Raw genomic sequence first — 13,207 nt, forward strand, 5'->3', positions numbered from 1 at the left:
CGGCGGGGTGGGGGGGAAGACGTTTTCAAGCAGGCTCTTTCCCTGTTAGATGCTTGGTGGTGGCAGCAATAAAGTCCCAGGGAGAAAGGTAAAATAGTTTGTACCTTGGGGAAGTTTTAATCTAAGCTGGTAAAAATAAGCTTAGGGGGTTTTCATGCAGGTCCCCACATCTGTACCCTAGAGTTCAGAGTGGGGAAGGAACCTTGACAACACTTCTTGTGAGGAGTCAAGGAGGCTTTCTCCTCCCCTCCAGAATGTTTAATTATTCATCTGAGAATGGGCGGTGGGTGTTCGGGATTGGTCTAACTCTGACTTCAGTGGGAGCAATGGGAGTTTTATCATTGATTGCATTTGGAACAGAGTTAGGCCAATGCTGAGCACTTTTAAAAGTCCCACCCTTCATTTGAAATTGTCTGAAACATTTTGCAATAAACAATAGAAAGAAGTACGTGAGCCTGTAGAGGGCACCGCTGTGGGCCCTGGGAATAGGTACCTTTATTAATGTATACAGTAACAAACCTGTGGGGAAAACTGAATTTTTAAAATCAAATAAAGTCCAGTTTTATATTAAGCAACAACACTGTTCTGGTGTTGTACCAAGACGGCCTTGCCCCACAGATTTTACAAAATAAAGCAGATTAGAGGATGTTCATTTATATTTTTTCCATGCTAGCATCTATTGACTTGGTATATGACAGCACTGGAAAGGAAAGAGTTTCTAGATTGCATGAAAGCATTATTACTTATTTAACATTGTCAGTGTTCTCAATGTTATATGAAAAGAGGCCCCATCCCCAAGGAGCTTAGATACTATGGTGATGGACTTAGGATAGACGGAGCTTAGGAAGGCAGTCCAGATGAGAAAATATAAATTCACACTTTATTTTGTCCATTAGCATGCAATTGCTAAAATGAGTGCTGAAGTCAGATTTAATGCAACCATTTTGCATTTTGACAGCTGTAGAACAACTGCCTAGGGAACAGATGCTCTTCGCTTTGCAAGATCTCTGGTCACAATCTGCTGTGGCTCCCCCAAATCAAGCCAAGGCATTTTTCACAAATCCAAATCTTCCTTCCCCCACCTTCTGCCCGTACCTGTCTCCTTCCCTAATTTGACAAGGAAGTTCTCAATCAAACAGCCCCACTTCAGCTCTCCCGTAAACCCGAACTGCTGCATTTCGGGATTTGCAGTTCTCTCCCCTCCCCCGTGTCCGCTCTGATCTAAGCAAAACCTGCAGCGCGCTTTCCCACCTCCCTGCGATATTGATCTCTGGGCCGGGCACTATGTGCGACCCTGAAGCTAGGCTCTTCCACCTGGGGCTGTATGGACCCCCGCCTGGGCACAGGTGGTGGTAGGGGACTACATTTCCCAGGCTGCCTCGGGCGCGGGCTTCCCCCTTGTTAGCGTGAGAGCTGCAGGTTGATCGTCTTGGTTGCAGATGAGCAGAGAGAAAACATTGGAGGGGGAGAGAGAGAGAGAGAGAGAGAGAGAGAGAAGGGGGGCTAGGAGAAGTGCCTTGGGCAGGCGAATTATGCATGCATTAGGCGAGCGCTGAGAGAATGGCTGTGGAAGGTAAGGGCTCCTCTTCCCCTGCCTAGTCCTTGTGCACGCTGCGGCGCCCGCTGCTTCTGCGGGGGACCCCTCCCCCGGGCACTCACCTGAGCAGCCGAGGGGCTGGCCCAGGCTTCCAAAGGGGAACGGCAAGCGGGGCTTGGGCCACATGCCTCGGGCTGGCGAGTGCACCCGCTGCGGGCAGCAGATCCAGGTGCCTGAGAAGCGCCCACTCGCCTCTCTCGTACAGCCCACGACCCAGCTCTGCCAGCTCAACCTGCCCTCCTTATCCTGGCTGGGCTGGAGGGGGTCCCTCCCCTAGAGCTCCACCGCGTCTCTTTGCTGTCAACCGCCCACCCCCTTTATTCTAGAGGAGCTGGTCGATTATATATTTGATTCATGCCCTCCTCTTCTATTAGTGCTTGGCTAGGCCAGGGATGGGAATCCTAGCCCCTGAAGTTCACCCCAAGAAGTGCCAGTGTTTTGACTTCTGACATAAGTCGCTGTTTGTGTTTAATTACATTATGGCTGACTTTGAGCGTATAATCAGGTGGCCATGGGAACAAAGAATGGCTCTGAATTGTGTGTGGGTTTGTTTTGTTTCCGGATTAGTAGGGGGCTGCCTATTCCTCTTTGGCCATTATTACCTGGGCTTCCTTGAGGCTACCTGGGCTCTCTCTATTGCAACTGGTATTTTTTTCAGTTAAATAAGTTCAGAACTGGTTCCCAAGGTTCTGATGTTACACACAGGAAAGGCAGTTGAGCAGCACATTCATATCGCACAAAATATCTGAGTTTGTATTTTAGCATGAATTGAGTATTCCATATCACCATTCCTATCTTGCCTGCCCATATTTTTTAAATGCAAAAGCAGATGCTGTAGTTATCTCCTGTTACCTTAAATAGCTTCTAAATTTCTGAAGTGTAATATGGTGACACTGTATTATGCTTTCCAATCACAATTTAGAAAGTGAATGTAAATCTGGGTTGTATTAGCGTGAGTTTCTAAGATATGGGTGCCAGAGTATGCTGTTGTATCCCACTCTGGCAAGTGGAGAAGAAAAAAATTCAAACACCATAGGCCAGGTTTTTACCAAAAGGAAAAAAAAAAAAAAAAGCCCAGCTCCCATAGAAACACCTAAATGAAGTGGCAGCTACTGTGTACTTGAGCACTTCTGAAAATCTGGCCACTTTAGGTGGTTAAATAGAACCCAGACTCCTCTGAAAGACTGATTAAGTGTACTTGGCAGCACTTTTGTTTTACTTCCACTGAGTACTTCAAGGAGGTTTAGGTGAGAGAGAATTTGTGGTTAGGTACACTAGGAAAAATAAACTCTCTTTTTCTGCACTGTTCCTCTCAGAAATTCATGCTGGTTTGAGACACAGTATATTCTAGTAGACAAAGTATGGGTCTAGGTATCGGGAATTCCTAAAGTCTAATCTCATCCTGGCCACTGCCTTTCTCTGTGGCCTTGGGTCAGTCATGAAGCCCCATGTTTTGAAAAGCATCCTTTAATTGTGGATGTCTCATTTATTGGGTTCCCAAGACAATGCTGAGCTTGATTTTTTTTTTTCTCAAAAGGTGCTAAGTATTCGCCACTCCATTGACAGTCAAAGGGAGCTGCTGGTGCTCTACATCCCTGAAAATCAAGCCCAAGCTGTCTCAAACTGGACACCCAAAATCAACTTTGAAAAATGTGGATCCAGGTCCTAATTTTCAGCTGCTGCTTGAAGCTATGGTGGCTCGGCACCTCTGAAAATCAGGCCCTGGTTTTCTCTAGGCAGGCACCCAGTGCTAGTGGCTATTTCTGAAAACATGGTTATACGTATCTAAAGCTGGCCTCCCGAAATTAGTCATTTTGAGAATTTGTCCTTAAAACTCGTTATAGGCCAAATTAATTGCTTGTCTAAGCAGATGCAACTCCATTATTTTTTTATTTGTAAGCCATGATAAATGAAGAGTCTTGGTTTAATTACTGCTGTTTCTGTGGCAAAAAGGGTTAGCAGTGCAAACTGGGTGTGTGTGCTTGGTGGGTAAATAGATGAAACAGACTGCTATTTGGGAGTGTGCCGGTTCACACACGAGCAGAAACCCCATTATGGGCATTCTGTAAACCTTCTTTATTCACTTGATTAGACTCTTCTTATTCTGTCTCCTAAATCCACTCATGTCTTTAATAATTCTTGTCATTTCTGCAGTGCCTTCCATCTGAGGAGCTCAAAAAGCTTTACAAATATTAATGAGTTAAAGCGTTGCTAAACCCCTGTGAGGTAGGGGAATATTATCTTCATTTTATATATGGGGAAACTAAAGCAAAAAGGTTAAGAGGTCTTCCCCCCGGTCACATGGGTAGTCTGTGACAGAAGTGGAAATTGAACCTGGGTATCTTACCCACCAAGCGTCTCTTCCTCAACAGGTTCTATCTCACTGGAGCTATTTGCATTTGCAGGGTAACTGAGGTGAGAGTGGAGTGGACGGAAGCCCCATCAGTATGCAGAAGCCCTCTCCTATTCTTAGGGGAGGATGATAATCCTGTTTCCTTTCCTCCAGCATCTTCTGGGGTCATGTCCCTCTCTCTTTCTTCCTGGGAGGGGAGAGAGAAATGGCATAGAGTGTTTCTCTTGTTCCTGAGGGGATCTGGGGCATCTCTCCTCTTTATTTTCCCCCTGGCAGGAGCAAATAGCTTTTCCCATTGGGCATCCCTATGTTGTTCTCCTCCCATGTAGGCTCTGTTGATTTCTCCAGTTCCTGAAATTGTCCTGTTTCCTTCTTGCTGTATCTCTCTCCAGTTGCGTCCCTGCTCTTCTGTATGTATCCTCTTTTTGTCTTTCCCTCCGTTTGTGTTCCCTTCTCCTGTGAGACACTCTCCCTTTCTCTCTCTGTGACTGTGTGTGTGAGAGAGAGGAAGGATTGCTGTTCCCACATACTAGCCAGGTAGGATGGCTACCTGTTTTTCAAGGTGTGTGTGTGTGTGTGTGTCTCTCTCTTGCTGGAGGGGGGCCGGGGGGGGGGGAATGATGAACGGATGACAAGGCTTATGTTTTCTTCATGGGATAAAATCATACTTTTACACCGAGGCATATATTCTTTGTGTGATTAGTGCTTGAAATCATACTTATTGTCTAATCAAATGTTTTAGTCCCTGCATATAGGGTATGTGTCATAGGCACCAAATAAGCAATGTCCCTTGCAACTACAGGGCAGGTGCTCTATAGCTGGAAGGAGGTTTTGGAGCCATGTGTCATTCCTACTTCCTGCAGGAAGGCAAGAGAATACTCGTCCCTCACTGCTCCACTCCTAGCCTGTGCATCCCTACCCCGGAAAGAAATAGGAAATTAGTCAGCCGCAGACCTCCTGCCTGGTTTATCTAGTATCCACTACTGGAGGGAAGCCATTCTTCTTTCTTTCATACCTTAAGGCCAGAGGTCCACCTGCATAGCTCTCCTTGCAGGATCAGGGCCTTGCTCAGTCAAGTGTCCAGGAATTTAGCTGGTACAGCAAATACCCAGCACTGGATTAAAAAACCTGGGACTTTTTCCTCCGTGTTGGGGTAGTTGGGCGGGGGTGGCATTGCAATCACAAAAGGTGAGACTTGGTGTAGCTCAATATCCTTTTTGTGTTAGAAAATAAACACCTGAATGGGTAGGGGGAGGGAGACAACTGGCACAACATAGGGCTTAGTTTTAGATCAGTATAGTTATCCCAAGAGGTAATATGTGGAATGGCTGGATTAGCGAGTTGCATGGTGTCTGTATTTCCTGCTTCACCAGAGAATTGCTTGGGGTGGGGAAAATCCATTTGCAGGCCTTAAAGTGAGCCCATGTAGATGGGAGCACTGCCAAGGTAGGTCTATTTTTAGATCTAACAGTTTTGACAATGCTCCTTTCAGTGTTTGCTTCCCCACAGTAAGAATGAAAGAAGTAGGTCAGAGCTCATAGAAAAAGCCTTTGGATCTTTGTTACAATGGTTCAAAAAATATTTTTCTTTTAGCTCTTGTGCAGTGGGGAAGGCAGGGGGAGGGGGACTCCAGTACATATTTATTGCTCGTGAAAATGAGTGACTGACAGAACTGGCTAGATAACACCGGTATACTGCACACTAGCAGCCCCTATGGCTCTGACCTGCAGCACCCTACCCTACCTATTCCTGAGCAAAAATGCTGCTAATTATATTGTATGGTAGTTTTATGACACATGCTATGGTCTGACTTCTGTCAGTATGGTTTTAGGCCTGGGTATAGTATGAATAATGCATTGGCTGCTGAACTCCTGACAGTTGACTAAGACTAGGAGCCCAGTTCTTTGTTGCCCTAGGGTCCTCCTAAAATGCTGTGGCAGCGTAAGATAACTTTAAAGGCAGTGGATCTGCACCCTGGGGAATACTGTCACTAAAAGGACTTGCATAGACCTGGTAGGCTCACCCTTGTAAACCCAAGGTAGAAGGCGTTTTGGGGTGTTCTGTGAGCAGGGCTTGGGTTGGAACACTGCTACATTCTAGTTGTGATCAGCCCACAGCCTCTAGGGAGCACAGGTGGTTCAAGTGTAAGTTAGAGCAGTCCTTAGGCTATTCTAACTTATCCAGGGGCCAAACCACTTTCCTTTCCTCTCCTCCTCCCTGACACTCCCCTGCTCCTGCACTCACTGAGTACACCTTGGCCATGATAGGCAATCAGGCCCTAGGTCTCATTGCTGATTCTTTCAGATCAGCCATCTGCTCTTGACCATGAGGTGTAAAACAGGTAAATCGAATTTTTTCTTGAGAGTCTTACTCCTTTCCTCTGAGAGATCCCAGAGTATTGGGCAGTTGCTTTTCTGCCCCAGGCACACTTATGCAGTTTTCCATAGGGCTCCATTCTTTCACCCCTCCTGTTTAACTTGTGTATGAAGCCTTTAAGATTCCCACCATTGTGTGCCGCAGACAGTAGCTATGGTGGGAAACTGAGAAAAATGCTAGTGTATATAAGGCCTTGGAGAGTTATTGAGGAAATATAGGTGGCATAGTCTAGTGGATAGGACCTTAAACTATGAGTTAGAACACTGGGGTTATATTCCTGGCTGGGGGCAGCCAGTTTGTGTAGTTTTTGGTGGTGCCCATAATGGGTCCAAATCCTGCCATCTCCCCCCTGCCCCGCCCTCCCCCCCCACCCCCGCCATGTAAGCCGATATATATTTTTAAAAATAATGTAAAAATGGACTGGAAACAGTAAGCATTTAACAGTTTCCCTATATTACACAATATCACTATCGTAAGAAAAAAATATTTAAGAATATCAACTTTATTAATACTCTTTTGAATATAGAAACAACCAAGCACTCTTGGGTCAATAACCCTCAAAAGCAAATACTTTCTCAAATTAAAACAAAATATAGCCCCTTCTTTTGCGATGCTCTTGAGGAGGCAGCAAACCCTCTTCGTCGTTGTTTGGTGGGGGATGGAGCTGCCCCTTGCCCAGTGTGTGGCAGGAGCGGTGACTGCGGGCGGGGGCGGAGTGGGGGAGGGTGTCACGATATTCACCCAAGCCTCAGATGCTCAGGTCCAGGAAGCCGCCTCGCCTCCCCTGTGGTGAGCGCCGAGGGCGGGGGCTGCTATTACACGTGCATTTCCTCCCCTGCTGCTCCCCCTCACCGTAGCCTCACAGGGGGTGGGGAATGGGGCTGCCCCTTGCCAAACGTGGGGCGGGAGTGGTGACTGTGGGCTGGTGATTGTGTAGGGGGTGGGGGGAACAGGGTGTCACGAGTCCGACACTCACCCAAGCCCCAGCTGCTCAGGTTCAGACTCCAGGAAGCCCCCTCAGAGATGTCTCCTGGTGGGTGCCAGAGGGGGTGGAGGGACTGTTGTTGTAGCTGGCAGCAGCCAGCAAGGGAGTGCAACCCGGAGTGGCAGGGCAGCCGCCTGCTGCCCAGGGCAGGCAGGGATGCTTGGGGGAGGCATGCGAGGGCAGCAGGCGGGGCAAGGGGATGCTCCGGGGGAGGCATGTGGTGGCAGCGGCAGGCGGGGCTGGGGCAGAGACCCGGCCCCAAACATTCGTGGAGCTGGGCCCTGAATATTGCTGGAGCCCAGGCACCACAGGCCCATATAACTCGCCGCCCCGCAGCTGACTCTGCCACTAACCTGTTATACCTGTTCCCAACCCCTTGTCCATGTGTCTCGGAGGTGTTTAGATTGTGGGCTTTTTGAGGCAGGGATTCTGAGTCCGTCCATCTCCTGTGAACAAGAGCCATGAGTTGAGGGCTAGTACAAAGCATCTCTTACTTACATTAGTGGGCACATATTCATGCAAACAGTAGAATTGACTTCAGCTGGATACTTGTGTGAGTAAGTACTTATCCACGAGACTTCAGGGTTCTACAGCCTAGCCCTCGGTTATTTGCTAAAGGTATGCAGAGAAGAGGCATAGTTATTAAAGGTGCCAAAAGTAGCAGATAGGGGAAGGTGACCAAACTATGGTCTTGGTTACTATTGTTCATTTCCAGAATAACTCCATTCATTTATTTAACCAGAATTATTCTGGATTTGTGTGAGAGCAACTGGGAGCAGAATTTGGCCAAGGACCACCAAGTAGGAAAGACAAAGTATTTCAGAGAGCTGAACGCTGAATTTTGTAGGCTACTGTAATGGTGCTTTGGGGTTGGCAGATGCCATATAACCATCTGCTGCTTTGGCTAGATTTCCGGAGGTGGTAGTAACTGTCGTACTTATAATTTATTTACATGGAACTTTACGTTTTCAAAGTGCTGTACAAACAGTAACATCCCTGTCAGGTTATGTAAATAAATCGTTGTCTCCATTTTACAAATGGGGATACTGAGAGAGAGAAAAGCTGTGATTTGTCCAAGATCCCAGAGCACATCTGGAGCCAAGATCAGTTCTCACCAGTTCCTGTGCTCATTCCATTAGAGCTGAACTACCAGAGGTGAAAGGATATTGTAGATAGCACTGAAACTTAGTGCAGTAAACCCTGAAGCACAGCTATGGTGAGGCCAGAAAGTAGGGTTGGGAGTAGAAGAGTAACTTCAATAAGCAGCGTATTCTCCATGCAGCATGAACTAATACTGGCGTAGCATAGAAGAATTAATTAATGCTGCTCTAAACAGCATTACTCCTACATGCTCTGTGACTCCCCTAGAAGGAGTCAGATAGAGCAGTTAGTAGGTGCTGGGATTTAACATGGGCAGGAGCAAGCTGTGTTAGTCCTACCCATGAGAACCAAAACGTATGCACGAGGAGATACCCATCATGCATCTGGTCAAGAACAGGGGCTGGGGACAGTATTTTGGGTGGATCTCGGGCCTTCTGAATGTTTGTTTATAGAGTTTTGGCTCGTGCCAGCTTGGTATCCTTGCTGGCCCTGCAGTTTAGTAACTGCCTTTTTAATCCCATGAGGTTCTGCTACTAATTTGTGTGTGTGTGAATGCTGGGAGGGAAGATAGAGGCCATAAAATTACTCTGTGTGTATTAATAGTCAAGTTACTGCAAAAGCAAGAAATAGACCCTTTTACTAATTAGTGCTCTTTACAATTCCTCATTCTTCATTTTTTTGGAATTTGTGTAAATGACAGCTTTCTTCTGTATTTTTCTCTAGGAAAGTAATGATACACTTTCAACGAGCAGTGTATTTCTACAAGAGTGGGCTGGGTATCTGAGACAGTAGAATTCAGTGGTATGAGTAAGCAGTAGGAGGTGAGGAATTATATTGTAGGAAGGAAAAAAGGAATTTTCCGTCTCCATAGGGAACGGATGGGCTCAAAGAGTGAGAGGTCTGGTAGGAAGAAGCATGTTGTAATAAAATGACGAAAAGCAAGGCTGAAAAACAAAGTCAATTACGAGATTACAAAATAAGTTAAATAGGCTAATGAGAGTTTATAAATATTTTCCATCTTCCTTTGTGTTCATAGCAAATTTAAATGGGGATAAAGCATGGATTCACAGCTGAATCAAAGTCCAATGTATTCCATACACTTACTGGATATATACTTTTAGAAACCATATAAGGAAAATGCAAATTTGTGTTCAGTGTATTGAATTCCTTACTGTGACATTTATAACTGTAATAAAAAAAGACTTTTCCAAATGTCTGTCAGTCTTCAGGCTTTGTGCGCTAGATAGTCTTTCTTATCTTCAGAAAATATTTCTGATGTTACAGTTGCTATTTACAGAATTGAATGATGGCCTTATTAGGGATCCTTAGAAATATAATTTGTGGTGGAATGTGAATTGCTAATCTCTTAAAGCAGGCTTTTCTAGAAAGATTTTTGTTTTGTAAACTGAGATAACAAAATGCAGTAGAACCCTCTTTAATCTGCACTTCGCTAAACTACACCTTTCATAATTCACACCAGAAAAGGGGAGTATCTGCCCACTTCTCAGCAAATACTTAATAGAATGGTGTCATAAGGCTTCTTGCTAACAAAGGGTGAATTATTTTTACAAAATAAACTACCAAACATTTACTGGCACATTGCAGAATGTGATCTATAGTTCAAATTATACTGCAGTTGCTAAAATTAATTAGCAAAGTACGTTTTGTGATGCACAACCCCTGCTCCTTTTTAATGTATGTTCACCTTGCTTGATTGTGCAATGAGCTAACTGCAGGTAGACCTGCCTCTGTGCACAGCTCATGGCAGGATCAGAGCCTTACTTACAAATTCACAAGATTCAGTTATTTGAGTCTCCCAGCAATGAGTCTCCCAGTCATTAGCATGACATTAGAGAGCTACTAATACTGACAAATATTAAAATATAATTATGAATCCTAGATGGAATTGGCAAATAACTCTTCAAAATAATTTGACTTGCATGCTAGTGGTCTTAACTTTCATGATTAAATGCTTCTCTCTTTACGCAAGAAGGAGTTTGCATTTCTAAGGTCACAAGGTTATAGAATATAGTAATAAAATACAGCATGTTGCGGGAGGAGGGGCATGGAATCTGGATGGCACAAGGAATGGTAATGGATTATCATCTTTTATTCTAGATCGTTAGTTAAATTCATCTCAGGTGTGGTAGGAAAGTGACTACTTAGTCACCTATGTAAAATGAGCTAGTGGCCTCCAACTAGTTTCCAGGTATCTATGTTGCATTAGTAAAATTCTTGAATGAGTAAAATTAAGCTTGTGCATAAATGACTGCAAGATGAGGGCCTAAAACGTTAATTCTGCCTCTGTCCTTCATATATCTGATTTCAAACTGAGCAGGTGTATATTAGATAGGTTTCTGTTCTATAGGAAAGTAAGGGATTTTTTCCATGGCAAAGTAGACCTTTTGTATGGCCATCAGTGGTATTAGAAAGAGGACAGATGATTGGATTGGTTTGACTGCTAAAGGATGAAATTGCCAATTTATCATTATTAGTAATAGTTTCAGCAATATCTGTGCTGCTATATTTTCCACTACGAACTCATGTGTAATTGTTTGACACTATTGTATCGATGGTCTAGTTTACAGTGATTAATAGTAACAAATGTCTAGATACAGATGTTATTTAATAAAGTAATACCAAACTTTAGCCTTAGAAACTTTCTGTTATTATAAACCTACATATAATCTGCATTGAGGTACAAGAAAAAAGATGATTGATATGGAGCCTGATTGACCAACTGCGTGGATTCTACTGACATTATTGGCCACTGGATTTGTAGATTCATGGAAACAGGATTAGACAAAGTTTTGATGCTGCTACCTTTGCATATTACTAGTATTCCAGTCATACTTGTTACTTGTCAGCATAGGCAGTATTTCGATTCAGGCTGATCTGTCTATGCCATGGGCTACACCCTGAGCTGGTGTAAATTGGCCAGGTTTGTGGAGCTGTGCTGATCTACAGCAGTTGGGGCTCAGGCTCCAGAAGCTGATTTATTCATGTAGTCATAACAATTAGAGGCCAAACAGCCCAATGAAAACTAAAAACAGACTGACTCATTCGAGTCTGAGGGCTTGTCTTCACTGCTGACCAAATCAGCAGCATCAATTTAGTGGGTCTGGTGAAGACGTGGTAAGTTGATGGCAGAGGGCTCTTCCGTCGACATCAGTACTCCATCTCCCCCAGAGGAGGAAGGTATGTCGGCGGGAGAGTGTATGTAAATTGAGCTAAGCTAGGTAGTTACATAACCTAGTACTTAAGTTAACTTAAGTTATGTAACTTAACTAGCCTACCTTAGATCAACTTACCTCATTAGTGTAGACCAGGTGTGACCGCTTGACAAGTACACACATTGGTTACCTTGACTGGTCTTCTGCCCGGAAAGTTGGCGCCTGTAGCTCTAGCCCCAGAGTCCGTTCCTATACAAGGAGCGGCATATTAACTTCTGAAGAGCCGCATGTGGCTCCGGAGCCACAGGTTGGCCACCCCTGCTTTAAATCTTGTTGCATTGGTAGGGAAGTGGCAGATACTCAGGTCAGACTCAATCTGTAGAATAATCCAGATTCTTGGAGGAAATCCAGAATTTCTCAGGTAGTGGCTTCTGGAAATGTGGGAATCTACTATTGTGTGTGGCCTTTCACAGGTATCTTCCCCCCTAGTTTGGTTGATCTGTCTGGACACCCATCTAAATCAGATGATATGAGACTGCTTTTTTCAGTCGCTAGGGTTGGAATGAGCAAGGAAAGTGAAACACTGTCTGCCAGTGTCTTAGTGAATTCTAGGGCTGCTAAAACTGACTGAGAGTTCTTGTCAGGCAGACATCCCTTGAGGGAATGCTGTCTGGCTACTTTATATTAGCTATGAAGAAATAGGTTGAAACCAAGCACCTGTAAAGTTACAAATGCTTCATGGAAAGAGTTAATAAGGAGTTTTGAGCCATCCATAAACAAAGAGCCGGATAGGCAGAGATCTATAGAAGAGCCTAGATGAGGCTTTAAAAGGTTGATAAGATTTTGGCAAGATCTTTATTGCCTTGGGGAAATGTTGAATACCTGCTGAATTTTCAGTTGATGTACATGTGGGTTGCGGGTGACTAATAAGATTGTGGAACCTTTCTGGCTCTCCACCCACTGTGGCTTTGGTTTGTTAACCTTTTCGACACTCAGCAAAGCTGGTCTCCCCTCTTCTTTCCAACCTTTATGGGATTTTGTGGAGGGGACAGCATGTAGGTCGTATGGGGTTATTTCCTGGCATGAGTCAGCTACATTTTTGGGGCATAAATACTCCAATTTATGAGTATGGAAGATCTTGCAAGGGATTTAAATAATTTAATTTTTTTTTTTAATTCATGGGGAATTTTGTTTTCTGATGGACACTTAGAGGTTAGGACAGGCTCTCCTGGTATTCATTTTTCAAATCTAAATAACAAAAGCAAGCAGATTAGACTGCAATACACACAGAGCAGAACAGATGAGTAAGAAGGTGCTATTTTTACTCAATAGCTTTGAGTAGAGCTATTTTTATTGCTAAAGCACTCACCGAATAAGCTTTAATGTTGTTTAACTGATCTATTTACCTTTTTAAGCATCAGGCAGTATTTCCACTACAATTAGTAAAATTATGAAATATTTCTTGCCAACTATGCAAGAATGCATAATGCATTGTAGTAGAAAGCGAATGTAGATTTGAATTCAGATTTAGGCCCTGACCTTGCAAGCTGTGTGGTCAAGATCCTACACCCCCATGGAACCCCTTTAGACTTAGTGGAGATTTCTGTGAGCACAGAAGCCTG

At 44.4% G+C, this 13,207-nt stretch overlaps 1 protein-coding gene across 2 annotated transcripts in view; it reads left to right on the top strand.

The window, feature by feature from the left end:
* The first annotated feature begins 1,471 nt into the window (after window positions 1–1,471).
* Window positions 1,472–13,207, top strand: part of SAMD12 (sterile alpha motif domain containing 12) — a 238,050-nt gene continuing 226,314 nt past the window's right edge. For both annotated transcript variants that reach the window (XM_073330273.1, XM_073330274.1), the window contains exon 1: window positions 1,472–1,573. In XM_073330273.1, the coding sequence (XP_073186374.1) occupies window positions 1,561–1,573 (13 nt within the window). In that variant the 5' untranslated portion in view covers window positions 1,472–1,560. The remainder of the gene's footprint in view (window positions 1,574–13,207) is intronic.

This window comes from Lepidochelys kempii, chromosome 2, assembly GCF_965140265.1.
Source record: "Lepidochelys kempii isolate rLepKem1 chromosome 2, rLepKem1.hap2, whole genome shotgun sequence".
Lineage (NCBI taxonomy): Eukaryota > Metazoa > Chordata > Testudines > Cheloniidae > Lepidochelys > Lepidochelys kempii.